At 36.7% G+C, this 14,445-nt stretch overlaps 1 protein-coding gene across 1 annotated transcript in view; it reads left to right on the forward strand.

Annotated features, from left to right (window-relative positions):
* LOC103515511 (transcription elongation regulator 1-like) overlaps nucleotides 1-14,445 on the forward strand; it is a gene marked incomplete at its 5' end in the record, with an annotated part of 48,886 nt that overhangs the window by 15,490 nt on the left and 18,951 nt on the right. Inside the window, one exon of the mRNA XM_008480446.3 lies at nucleotides 12,691-12,826. Coding sequence (XP_008478668.2) covers nucleotides 12,691-12,826 — 136 coding nt within the window. The remainder of the gene's footprint in view (nucleotides 1-12,690; nucleotides 12,827-14,445) is intronic.

Here is a 14,445-nt window from a genome sequence, read left to right on the forward strand (position 1 = left end):
CTGGGTTTGTCTCCTTTCCTACCCACACTATATGTTCAATTAAGACATCCTTGATATCTCTGTCATCGCCATTAACAGTATCATCAATGTTTGCTTTGCTCTTGTCACGGGGGTCTTCAAATTACATATTACTTTCTTCTTTTTCCTTTTTTTTCTAATATTATGTTCAATAATTAAGATATCCTTCATTAACAGCAATATTAGTATCATCAATGGGTCCAATGTTTGCTTTGATGTTCTTCAAATTACACATACTCATTCCTTTTTTTCTAGTTTTCATCTTTTTTTATAATAATATTATATCTTCAATTAAGACATCCTTTTTATCTTTTTTCATTTAAGTTTTTAGTTATTTATCTCTTCTTTTGCTTGATATACTTGGATTTGTTTGATGGAAAAACATACATACGAGTATTTTCTATTGAAAACACACGAACTTTACAGAATCTTTCACAGTCTCTTCAATGTTTACTAACAGCGAACAGGCTTGAAAGGCTTGAAATGTTGGAAGAAACTGTCTTTTATCATATTGCTCCTGAAAGGAGTTCGATATATTTCTTGATTTTTTTCCATCCTATTCTCCCTTTCTTTGTTCTCAATGTCTATTTTCGTTTCGCTATTGATAGCATTCCTCTTGTCTTTCTCCAAGTCGACATTTTCTTCAGCCTCTTCCTTTTTTCTTCCTCGTCCTTCTCTATTTCAATCAATTTTGTTTTTATTTCATCTCAAGAATCTGTTATCAAGTCTTTTTCCTCTCTCTCTCTCTCCCTCCCTCCCTCCCTCTCTCGCATTCTCTCTCTTTCTGTCGCATTTTTAATTTCTTTTTGTTTGTTTTCGGCAAGGGCGAACAATTATCCTTTTTTTTTTCTAGTTTTCATCTTTTTTTTATAATAATATTATATCTTCAATTAAGATATCCTTTTTATCTTTTATGATTTTTCATTTAAGTTTTTAGTTATTTATCTCTTCTTTTGCTTGATATACTTGGATTTGTTTGATGGAAGAACATACATACGAGTATTTCCTATTGAAAACACACGAACTTTACAGAATCTTTCACAGGCTCTTCAATGTTTACTAACAGCGAACAGGCTTGAAAGGCTTGAAATGTTGGAAGAAACTGTCTTTTATCGTATTGCTCCTGAAAGGAGTTCGATATATTTCTTGATTTTTTTCCATCCTATTCTCCCTTTCTTTGTTCTCAATGTCTATTTTCGTTTCGCTATTGATAGCATTCTTCTTGTCTTTCTCCAAGTCGACATTTTCTTCAGCCTCATCCTTTTTTTCTTCCTCGTCCTTCTCTATTTCAATCAATTTTGTTTTTATTTCATCTCAAGATTCTGTTATCAAGTCTTCTTCCTCTCTCCCTCTCTCTCTCTCTCCCTCCCTCTCCCTCCCTCGCATTCTCTCTCTTTCTGTCGCATTTTTAATTTCTTTTTGTTTGTTTTCGGCAAGGGCGAACAATTTTCAAGACGGTCGGCGCGGCGTAAGGTTTCATTTTGGGTCGCCGTTCAGCTTTGTTTTCTTTTCCTTAAGGCTTTTCTTCATTTTTTTTTTTTTTGTGAACTTTGCTATATTGGGCTTCATAAGTTTTATTTTCATCTCCAATTCTTTTGGGGCCAAAGTGTGTGATACCTTTTTATCACATTGATGTATAGTTGTGTATGTATCAGACATTCAATTTTCAAGACGGTTGGCGCGGCGTAAGGTTTCATTTTGGGTCGCCGTTCAGCTTTGTTTTCTTTTCCTTGAGGCTTTTCTTAATTTTTTCGTGAACTGTGCTATATTGGGCTTCATAATTTTTATTTTCATCTCCAATTCTTTTGGGGCCAAAGTGTGTGATACCTTTTTATCACATTGATGTATAGTTGTGTATGTATCAGACATTGTTTCTGGGTGTCCAAAAGGTTTTATACTCTTGTGAAAAGTTCCACTACCTTGAGATTGAGATCATTCCAGGGACACAGAAAAGGATGAGGCTAGTTCCAAACTAGCCCCTATGGCTAGTTGAACGACTTGAACGGTTAAAATCAACCTATTTAATTTTATATGTACGTACTCTCTACTATAATTTTTAATTAAATTTTGCTTTTTACTATTGTGTAAGTGTCAAAAAATCTAGTACAGTTCTACAGTTGTTACTTTAAATGCCATTGTCTGCTTCAACCTTGATAATACGTAGGTTTTCATTAATATCTACTGTCTTTGTTAATTTCTACGTTTTTAGTGACTCATGAATCTTGAAGAGGTGTCGGTTTGAACGGTCTGCTTTTGTATTTAGCAATGCTGTTTATCCAGGGAACTTACACCTATAACTATAAAAAATTAGGTAGTTATGCCTTGTTTAATTAACATATATTATTTTATCATTAGACGTAAAATTCATTCTATTTTTATAAAAAGTCAATCATAGTATTTTTACAGAGAAGGATGTGCTTTTTTTCGCCTTGCCCATAATCCATAATGTAAAAGGTGTACAAAAGTTGAAAATGTAAAATTTACCTTTACCTCAAAAATCTGATCGTCGTGCATGCTACACTAGCGCTCTTGGGTTTTCATTAATATCTACTGTCTTTGTTAATTTCTACGTTTTTAGTGAATCATGAATCTTGAAGAGGTGTCGGTTTGAACGGTCTGCTTTTGTATTTAGCAATGCTGTTTATTCAGGGAACTTACACGTATAACAGAACTATAAAAAAAAATTAGATAGTTATGCCTTGTTTAATTAACATAAATATATTATTTTATCATTAGATGTAAAATTCAGTCTATTTTTATAAAAAGTCAATCATAGTATTTTTATAGAGAAGGATGTGCTTTTTTTCGCCTTGCCCATAATACATAATGTAAAAGGTGTACAAAAGTTGAAAATGTAAAATTTACCTTTACCTCAAAAATCTGATCGTCGTGCATGCTACACTAGCGCTCCCATACGAATGTGTTTTCTGTCTGAACTACTAAAATTATGACTGTGTCTTTTTATTTTGTGTACAAAGAAACTAAAAAATTACTTACAACGTTTCTGTCGAAAAAAGCTGAGCCACACTTTTTTCTTTATCTATCTGATGGTGGATTTCACCAATGACTTGATGAGAGATTTCACTAATGTTAGAATTTTTAACTGTCTAAAAAGGAGTTTTTAATTATTCAAAAAAGATTTTTTAAAAACTCCTCCTTTTTGGATTATCAAAAACTCCTTTTCGGGTGATTCAAAATTCTCCCATTAGTGAAATCTCTCATTAAGTGATTGTTGAAATCCATCATTAATATTCTGAATGTGTCTGTGTAAATTCTGTTCCAATCACAGTAGAATAACACTGGGGAAGCTTTTTACTGGAATATGTTTTTAGCAGAAACGTTGTAACCCCATTTTGTGGTACCAAAGTGTTTTGTCTTGTTCACCACCGAATTGATTGGAGTTTTAACTTTCTTCTAGTTCTTGTACGCCATCCTAACCCTCTCCCAATCTCTCCTGGATATCAAAGGCGATCTGGCTTTTTAAGACCTTTCCTTACCTTCTTCAATCAAATCAAATCAAATTTTATTGAATAAAAATACAATTAATGTAATGAAGGAGAAATGGTATACTTATACTCTTCCTGACTTAAAAAAAAGGCTCTTTAAGTATGTTTCTTAGTGACTAAAAAAAGAAGGGGGGAAAAGAAGAACCTTGTAAAATGCTCAAAACCAATATTTATAATAAACTCAAAAACTTTTAATGTCATAGTCCTTGTTTTTAGTGTACTACAAAATGAGATACGAAATTTATTTTGACCAAAAAATCAAAAGGAATCGCCAAGTTCAAGTCCTCGCAAACGGTCGATGTAATGAAGGAGAAATGGTATACTCTTCCTGACTTAAAAAAAAGGCTCTTTAAATATGTTTCTTAGTGACTGAAAAAAGAAGGGGGAAAAAGAAGAACCTTGTAAAATGCTCAAAACCAATATTTGTAACAAACTCAAAAACATTTAATGTCATAGTCCTTTTTTTTAGTGTACTACAAAATGAGATACGAAATTTATTTTGACCAAAAAATCAAAAGGAATCGCCAAGTTCAAGTCCTCGCAAACGGTCCCATGATTAGTGTTGCCTTGGATAATTTGAATTGTACATTTCTTTGTCCTCTTACTGTCATCTTTTCTCATTTTTTTGACATGTTCAACCTCCCTCGGAAGAAATAATTCCTTGCATATTGCTAGTTTTGTGTTAGAACTGTAGCCTGTTTTGTTTCTTATACATTGTATATGTTTGTGTCGAACATACTCTGTAGACTTGCATTGAAAACAAATTTGGTCAGAAAATTACTTTTAGCGTCAACATCGTTTGATACCGTTTTCATTCCATTCCCATTAAGGTTATTGATGTTTGATACCAATTTACCAATGCTTTTTTTCTTTCAGAGTAGATGCCATTGAAGAGGAAGGGAAATATGTTTAGTTTTGTCATGTATATCAAAAAGTTATCGAATTTTATTCACATTTTCAATAAAGCTAAGTGGTTCTATTTTTGTAATTTTGAATTGCACTTCTTTATAGCTCAAAAACGTCTTTTTTTATATAATTATACATTTTCCATATTTATTGAACTTTGTGTTTTCATGTGCATAAAGTAGCATACCAAAGAAACGCTCCTTGTCAAATTATTGTAGTAGAACATTGTTTCATATTTGTTACTTGTAACTTTCCTTATTTTCACATCTTGTTCTCTGTACAATTTTATTTTCTTAAAGGTTATCGAATGCCCTGGCAAATTTTAACTGCATATTCTGCAAATGCTCGCGTTGTGCCTTTGTCTTCCATGTGTAGAACCATGTCTCCATCAACGTTAAGTTGTGTTCGAAAGAGGTCGGTTGTGAGTTGCTACTTTTTTCCATTTCATGATTTTTGTCTAAACAAACATTTTGTTTTCTTTTTTTCGTTTCTGGAATGAGTTCCTAATTTGATTTTTCCCTCCCTTTGTTCTTTTTCCCCCTGGATTGTATACTTTTGTTTTTTTAAAGTGTACAATATCTTTTTTTGAATTGCGGAATGGGTTTTTTCAGCATTTTAAAAACATGATTAGTGTTGCCTTGGATAATTTGAATTGTACATTTCTTTGTCCTCCTACTGTCATCTTTTCTCATTTTTTTGACATGTTCAACCTCCCTCGGAAGAAATAATTCCTTGCATATTGCTAGTTTTGTGTTAGAACTGTAGCCTGTTTTGTTTCTTATACATTGTATATGTTTGTGTCGAACATACTCTGTAGACTTGCATTGAAAACAAATTTGGTCAGAAAATTACTTTTAGCGTCAACATCGTTTGATACCGTTTCCATTCCATTCCCATTAAGGTTATTGATGTTTGATACCAATTTACCAATGCTTTTTTTCTTTCAGAGTAGATGCCATTGAAGAGGAAGGCCTCGATTTCAAATTTATTAAAACCATAATAGAAACTTCCACCAGTTTAGTTAGTTATTAATTTATTTTTCAATCTAGGTCATGTGAAGAAACAAATAATTTTCCAAGTTTTTCAAAAGTTGTTCCTTTCGAGAAACTTGAACTTTGTAATCTACTTCAATTCTTATGATAGTGCTTAGCTTTTTTAAATTCTCGAGAATCTCGAGTTTGTTTTGATCGTTTCCTGAAGATTCGTTAACTGTCTTGAAAACATTTCCATTATGATGACACCCTTAGCTTCCATGTCAGGAGGCTCTGTGATGTTATTTATGTCTTCTTTTCAATTTTCTTCTTCTTAATTTCTCATCTCGTTCTTCATAATTTTCCACTTTTATTTTCATTAACTCTGCTTCATTCCCATTACTTCCTTTTAACAACTCATGCTTAGCTTCCATGTCAGGCTCTGTGATGTCATTTAAGTCTTCTTTTTTTTTTCAATTTTCTTCCTCTTAATTTCTCATCTCGTTCTTCATAATTTTCCACTTTTATTTTCATTAACTCTGCTTCATTCCCATTACTTCCTTTTAACAACTCATTACTGCGCCTCCCCTTTTCTTCTTCGTCTATTCTGCTCATTTTTACTTTCTATTTATTTCTTGTTCCCTCTTTTACTTTTTTAAATCTTTCTTTAAGAGCATTGTACTCTGTTTTTCCAGTTTCAGTCTTTTTGTTGTTGCTCACTTCACGACATGCATAATGCAGGTACTAAGGTGTAGAGATTTTGCAAGGCATCTTACTCTGTTTTTCCAGTTTCAGTCTTTTTGTTGTTGCTCACTTCACGACATGCATAATGCAGGTACTAAGGTGTAGAGATTTTGCAAGATATTGAAATTCTTGGGTCTTTTTGTGTGCATTTGTGATTTTTATGTACATTAATTTGTTGCTGTTTCCCTTGCCTTATTTCTATGTAATTTTCATTCATTTAAATAAATTGCTGAAATAATAATGCTCTTCATAATTTTTCTGTTTTATTGTGGTTGTTTACACAATTTGTACAAGAATTCCATACATTTTGTCGAGCAGTGTGCTGACTTGCTAAGGGTTTTCTCCCCAGCTTCCTCTGTAAATAAAGCATTTTCCTCTTCTTTTCGAATCGCTAGATTGCCTTTTAATGGTCGGATACATTATTTTGTAGAACAATGTATTAAATGAGCGTTCATAATATTTGTGGAATCTGTTCAAATGGTCCTCATTGGAAATTTTGTGTGACGGTCCGGATCTACTTTATGTAATTCATTCACTAATGATTTTTTTCTTCTTTTTGGACATGATTTTCTTTTTTTCCATTTGATTTTTTTTTTTTACTTTTCATTTTCCTTTTTAAAACTTTCAGAGCAATCATTTACTTTTTTTAGTTCAATTTGCTTCATTTTCTTCCACTTCTAAAAACACTTTACGAGCTTTTTACTTTCCTTTATCGAAAATAATTATTTCCTCTCTTAATTTTTTTATACTACTTCTTCGTCTGCATCTCCTTCTCTCCCTTTTTTCTTCACCTCTTCCTCCTCCTCCTCCTCCTCCTCCTCCTCCTTCTTCTTCTTCTTCTTTCCCCTTGTTTTCTTCACTTTTTTCTCTCTTCTTCTTCTTCTTCTCCTTCTTCTTTGATTCCTTTCCCGTTTAATTCTGCTCGAACAACACTTAAAATTAAACCCACAAATTTCAGAGCTAGAAGATTTAAAGTTTCAGGATGGGAGAGCGAGCTTTTCTTCGCGCGTGTGAGTTGTTTGGCGCCGTTTGGGGAATTTTCGGCTCACCTCACAAATTAAATTTTAAAGTTCAAACCTGTCAGAGCATTTGTCTACATTGCCTTGAGGCTTTGGTAGTTTCTCCTCTTAAAACTTGTGTGACTTTGGAGAGATTCTTCACCTGTATATCCCACATTCCTTGCGGTTTTCACGGATGATGAAATGTTCTCACAAGCTGTTCTAAAGTGAATAGATAGGTATACATATTACACAACCTTTTCTAAGTTAGTGTATAGCTATTTACCTATGTATATGTAGGTATTCGCTTCTAGTCGTGAGTTGTCTCATCTATCTTACTATTTGTCTATGCTTGTGTACTATAACAAGTAGATCTTTTATGACTATTATTTTTGTTAACATGTTCGTGTGATGTAAATGAGGTGGTTCCATAGAAAAGGTTTTGCAGAAATTAAGTAGGTCAGAATGAGAACGAAAAAAAGTCACCAAGACACCTATTAAAAATAAAAAACTTTAAAATTTTTGACACATACTTCTCTCTCTCCCTCCCTCTCTCTCTCCCTCCCTCTCTCTATCTCCCTCCCTCTCTCTCTTCCTCTCTCTATCTCCCTCCCTCTGTCTCCCTCTCTCTCTCCCCCTCCCTCTCTCTCTCCCCCTTCCTCTCTCCCTCCCTCCCTTCCTTCTTCCCCTCTTCCCTGCCCTTCCCTATTCCCCCTTCTCTCTCTCTTACAAATGTTAGTGTACAAACAAACTTTAAATGTTGGAGAAGATTTTTTTTTAACTTTATTTTTATCTCTCAATCTGGGACACAGAAATTCTCATGTTTGCACATTTTTTTTTTCCTTTCTCTGTACTAATATTTACTTTATCCCTTTTCATAGAATCCGCTGGGTTTGTCTCCTTTCCTACCCACACTATATGTTCAATTAAGACATCTCTGATATCTCTGTCATCGTCATTAACAGTATCATCAATGTTTGCTTTGCTCTTGTCACGGGGGTCTTCAAATTACATATTACTTTCTTCTTTTTCCTTTTTTTTCTAATATTATGTTCAATTAAGATATCCTTCATTAACAGCAATATTAGTATCATCAATGGGTCCAATGTTTGCTTTGATGTTCTTCAAATTACACATACTCATAAAGTCTCCCATTTGTGAAATCTCCGATTAAGTCATTTAAAGACATTTTTTCCTGAAAAAATATGTGGTAAAACGTAAAACTAGGGAAGTTGATTTCCACTAAATCAATGTCGCTACATTTACGTACCTAACTAGAAAGTTGAATTTGCCTATGTCAAGAGGGACAAAAAGGACTACCCCCATCTTTTTCACCGACCGGTCGCTACTGAGGAAAAACGAAATAGAAAGCAAGAAAAAGAGAAAGGAGGAGGAGGAGGAGGAGGAGAAGAAGAAGAAGAAGAAGAAGAAGAAGAAGAAGAAGAAGAAGAAGAAGTAGAGTTAACGTTTGTGACATCGTTTTGTTCAAATGTGACAGCAAACCGTTTCACCTTAACTGACATCTAATTTCCGCCAGGCGACATTTGTAGGTATCTATATTATTATTATTTTTTTTAGTTCTTTAAAATTGAGGTCTGGAAAAACCTGAAAAGTCAGCGAATTTGATATCTTTATGGCAGGATTCTCACACAGTGAGCTCCTCCACCCAGCCAAAGACGGGATAGTCAAAGGGGGGGGGGAAGAAGATGAAGAGATAAAATATCCAGAAGAATGGAAACAAATATAAATATGAGCATGAAAATCGGGAATACCTAATCAGAATTTTCAGTAAATTTTAGGCAAAATCGTTTTTGAACGCCTCTCTCTCTCTCTCTCTCTCTCTCTCTCTCTCTCTCTCTCTCTCTCTTTTTTCTCTCTCTCTCTCTCTCTCTCTCTCTCTCTCTCTCTCTCTCTCTCTCTCTCTCTCTCTCTCTCTCTCTCCTTTCCCTTTCCCTCTTTCTTTTCCAATTTTACCATACCTACGCTCTCTTGTTCTTCTTCTCTTACTATCATAATTTTCGATCTTCTTCCCTCTTTCTTTCTCTCCCTCCCTCCTTCCTCTCTCTCTCTCTCTCTCTCTCTCTCTCTCTCTCTTTCTCCCTCCCTCCTTCCTCTCTCTCTTTCTCTCCCCCTCCCCCTCCCTCCCTCTTTCTCGATCTTGTAATCTATCAATTTTACTGCCACATGTCGTTTCAACATAGAAAGGTCAAAGGAGAGAGAAGGAAAACATGAAATAGAAAGAGAGAGAGAGAGAGGGGGAGAGAGAAAGAAAGAAAGAAAATAAAAAGAGAAATCGAGATTGTAAAAAAGAGGATACAGATAGAAAAAGAGAATTAGAGAGAGTATAGTAAGAGGATTTAGAAAATGGAAGAAGTAAGAGAGAGGGATAGAAGGAGAGAGAGAGAGAGGAAGGGAGGGAGGGAGAGAAAGAAGAAAAGGAGGAAAGTGTGTAAGAAGAAATATTGGAAATTAAATTTCATTTTCGCTCTCCGTGTTATGACCTGAAGGTGTAACATGTAACACAATACAGAGAAAGCGTTGTGCATTGTATCAGTATATTACTCAGATTAAATTGTGACTCCCCAGAGAGAGGGAGGGAGAGAAAGAAGAAAAAGAGGAAAGTGTGTAAGAAGAAATATTGGAAATTAAATTTCATTTTCGCTCTCCGTGTTATGACCTGAAGGTGTAACATGTAACACAATACAGAGAAAGCGTTGTGCATTGTATCAGTATATTACTCAGATTAAATTGTGACTCCCCAGGGGGAGCTATGTGACACTTTTCATTTGTGTCACCTTATATCAAGTTGATTGTATCAACAGAAATGATCCCTGCTAGGTAGAAGAGCTAAAGAAAGAGGTTTTTTTTTTTTTTTTTAAGAGGTTTGACAGAGGGAACTGTAACTGCTATGGTCTTATCGTCCCGAAATCGAAGAGACTGACTCCCCAGGGGGAGCTATGTGACAGTTTTCATTTGTGTCACCCTATATCAAGTTGATTGTATCAACACAAATGATCCCTGCTAGGTAGAAGAGCTAAAGAAAGAGGTTGAATAGAGGGAACTGTAACCTGTCAAATGATCCCTGCTAGGTAGAAGAGCTAAAGAAAGAGGTTGAATAGAGGGAACTGTAACCTGTAACTGCTAAGGTCTTCCCGGTCCGAAAGCAGGATAGGAGAAAGCCAGTCGTTCCGAGAACGAACCTTATCTGTTTAGGGTGAAATCCGTCCCGGGGCGGGAATCGACGATTCCCTTGTATTGTTGATCCTTGTAGTTTCAAAGCGTTTCATGTGGCCTTTGAAAGTCGGATGTAGCCTTTGAAAAGGTGTTCGGTTCCTTACAAAAATAAAAGAAAAAAAAACTTAACCTTCTCTGGGATGGAACCCTGGAGCTTCTACCGTTGTAGTTTGAACTTTGAACCAATTACACCCAAAAAAGGAGAGGCATAAATGCCTGATATCGCCTCAGCTTTTGAAAAGGTTTTTCCTTGACCTCGGTGGTGTAGTGGTCAAGGCGCTCGCCTGGTAAACAGGAGGGCGTGGGTTCAATCCCAGCCGAGGTATGGAATTTTATCCTCAATATCATTTGAAAATTTGACCACAATAATAGTAGTAGCCTACTGCTGGAGTAAAGCGACTTTATAGTCCTATGCGAGCAGTATAAATAAGCACTATTATTATTATTGACATATAAAAAAAAAAAAACAATAGGTAATAATAAATAAATAAACCTTCTCCGGAATCGAACCCGGGACCTTCTATCGTTGATCCCTGTACTTTCTGATGTGTGAGGCAGAATAGAAAGCACGGGCGGAAGGATGATGACGATGAAAAATGATTTTCTTCCATTGCTGCCGATAGCACATATTTTGTATTTAATGGATTGATTTCAGGCACGAATTGGAGGCCAGAGTTAGGTTTGACTCTCACACTGGAGGTGTTGGGTTCAAATCCCGGGGGGAGTAGGAAATTTTATAAAAAAAATAATAATAATAAAATATATTTCAGGGTGAAGATGAACGGAAGAAGTGGAATTGCAATATAACGGCTGCGTTTCTGGAAAGAAACAACTGTGTCACAGCAGTCACATTTCCCAACATTTTGATGTCCAATCAAGCCAATTATCAACTTATTTTTCTTCTTTTTACACCTTATGGCACTAAGTTGCTGGTTCGATTCCCGCCAGGGGCGAATTTTATCCTTAACAGATAAGGTTCGTTCTCGGAATGGCAGGATTTCTCCTAGCCTGTCTTCCTTCTCTATTCGCTTTCGGGACGATAAGACCTTATTAGCAGTTACAGTTCCTTCTATCAATTCTCTCCGAAAAAAAATGACAATGGGGTGTAACAAACCTCTAAATTTTCTTTTGGATTCAAACCCACCAACTGCCCCTCCCTATTTACAGGGCCTGACCGGCTGGCTGGCAGAAAGAGGTTGAATAGAGGGAACTGTAACTGCTAAGGTCTTCCCGTTCAGAGAGGAGGAAGTCAGGATAGGAAAAAGCCAGCCGTTCCGAGAACGAACCTTATCTGTTTAGGGTGAAATCCGTCCCGGGGCGGGAATCGACGATTCCCCTGTATTGTTGATCCCTGTAGTTTCAAAGCGTCTGATGTCTGAGGAACCAAAAGAGGCGACAAATAAAAGCCTGATGTGGCTCTAGCTTTTAAAAAAGTGGTCGATTATATACAAAAAATAAAGAAAAAAAAACTCTTATCAAAGCGTTTCATGTGGCCTTTGAAAGTCGGATGTAGCCTTTGAAAAGTTGTTCGGTTCCTTACAAAAATACAAGAAAAAAAACTTAACCTTCTCTGGGATTGAACCCTAGAGCTTCTATCGTTGTAGTTTGAACCAATTACACCCAAAAAAAGGAGAGGCATAAATGCCTGATATCGCCTCAGCTTTTGAAAAGGTTTTTCCTTGTCCTCGGTGGTGTAGTGGTCAAGGCGCTCGCCTGGTAAACAGGAGGGCGTGGGTTCAATCCCAGCCGAGGTATGGAATTTTATCCTCGCAAACGGTCTCAAAAGAGTCAGAAGCCTTCGACACGTCAATTCCTCTTCCCTTTTCTACCCCTGAATGATACCAATCTTGAAAATCCTGCCCATATTCTTGTACATACAATCATGCTTGTTCTCTAGAACCTTACCAATATTCCGGCCATCTCTCCTATTTTATCACTCATTATTCTCTTCAAATTTTATCCTTCCCCTCCTACTTCCTTCTTCTTCTCCTCCTCTTCCTCTTTCTCCTCCTCCTGCTTCTCCTGTTCTCTTTTTCTTCCCTGTACATCCAGCTATCTGATTTATTTGTGCGTATATTCTATTTCCTCTCTCTCCCCCTCCCCTCCCCTCCCTTCCTCGTCCACGTCTACATTTCCTCTCCCTCCCAATATGTAAATTGTGCATACCTCTCCTCCCTTCCCTCTAAATTAATCTTACCCCTACCCGCCCCTCTCTCTAATACTTTTTTTGTTTTTTTGAGCGAGCAATTTTTGGTGATAGCAACAATTTTTTTTTGTTCTCTCTTTTCTCTTGCATGTTATTTGTACTTGTAGCCGCACTTCGGGGAGTCGCCATTCAAAGGAGCCGCGTGGCGGCCGTACGGGCCGGCTTCCCAGTGAATTCGGCGGCCTTTGCACCCCCCAACCCGTTGCAAGCCCTCGCCGCCTCAGCTGCCCTGCCCTATGCACCGTGAGTTTTATACTTTTTTATCGTTTTTTTATCCCCCGCCCCTCTCTACATTCTATTTTTCGCCCCCCCTAAGCCGCCCCTCCGAAACGGAATCCTTTGATATCGTAGGAGAGAGGTCATATTTTTACTTTCGTTATCCTGTATGAAAGAAAGTAATACAATCGGTCAAATTTTCTCATATATGCTATACTGCTGATTGAAAAGGACGAGCTAGTGCAGCTCTTTTTCGACGGCACTATTAATATTAGAACAGACTGATACCAAAATCAAGCACCGTTTTAGACCGCCCGGTTCGAACCCTGGTGTCGTTTGGCAATGGTGACCAACCTTTGGGGGAAACCAAACAGAATTTCCACGAAAAAAAATCTCTTTTCTATTCCTTTCAAGCGCTAAAGTCCGTGCCGAAATTTTTGATTCACCCGGTCATTTCGACAGTGTGGTCAAAAAGTCGTTTGCCCCCCCGCGTAGTAACTGAATGGGAGGGTCGAAAGGACCTTTTCCAACACACTGTAACACAGGGAGGTCGTTCATCGCCCGTGCACTATTATTATTATTATTGACATATAAAAAAAAACAATAGGTAATAATAAATAAATAAACCTTCTCCGGAATCGAACCCGGGACCTTCTATAGTCGATCCCTGTACTTTCTGATGTGTGAGGCAGAATAGAAAGCACGGGCGGAAGGATGATGATGAAAAATGATTTTCTTCCATTGCTGCCGATAGCACATATTTTATATTTAATGGATGGATTTCAGGGGCATATCGGAGCTGGCCTCGATGACCGAGTTAGGTTTGACTCTCACTCTGAAGGTGTTGGGTTCAAATCCCGGGGGGAGTAGGAAATTTTATAAAATAATAATAATAATAATAATAATAAAATATATTTCAGGGTGAAGATGAACGGAAGAAGTGGAATTGCAATATAACGGCTGCGTTTCTGGAAAGAAACAACCGTGTCACAGCAGTCACATTTCCCAACATTTTGATGTCCAATCAAGCCAATTATCAACTTATTTTTCTTCTTTTTACACCTTATGGCACTAAGTTGCTGGTTCGATTCCCGCCAGGGGCGAATTTTATCCTTAACAGATAAGGTTCGTTCTCGGAATGGCAGGATTTCTCCTAGCCTGTCTTCCTTCTCTATTCGCTTTCGGGACGATAAGACCTTATTAGCAGTTACAGTTCCTTCTATCAATTCTCTCCGAAAAAAAATGACAATGGGGTGTAACAAACCTCTAAATTTTCTTTTGGATTCAAACCCACCAACTGCCCCTCCCTATTTACAGGGCCTGACCGGCCGCACATATTGTACCAGGCTAATAAGAAGGAGAAATTGTAAACTGAGTTTCCCGTTGCGCCCAGGACCCTGGGAAAATTGACGTGAGATGATTGAAGATATTGGAAAATAAATTTGTTCCAGTGAACATTTCAATCTTCAACCTCCACCATTAGCTCCTATACTCCTACTACCTTTTTTGTTATATAAAATAGGAGGAAAAATGCATATTTTATACATACATAATCTTATATTATAAAATCAAGATCCATTCACTCATTCACATTTCACACACTGATCGCTCTATCTCCTGAACCACAACACCTAGAAAGCTGAAAT

This window comes from Diaphorina citri, unplaced genomic scaffold (assembly GCF_000475195.1).
Source record: "Diaphorina citri unplaced genomic scaffold, Diaci psyllid genome assembly version 1.1 scaffold1359, whole genome shotgun sequence".
NCBI lineage: Eukaryota > Metazoa > Arthropoda > Insecta > Hemiptera > Psyllidae > Diaphorina > Diaphorina citri.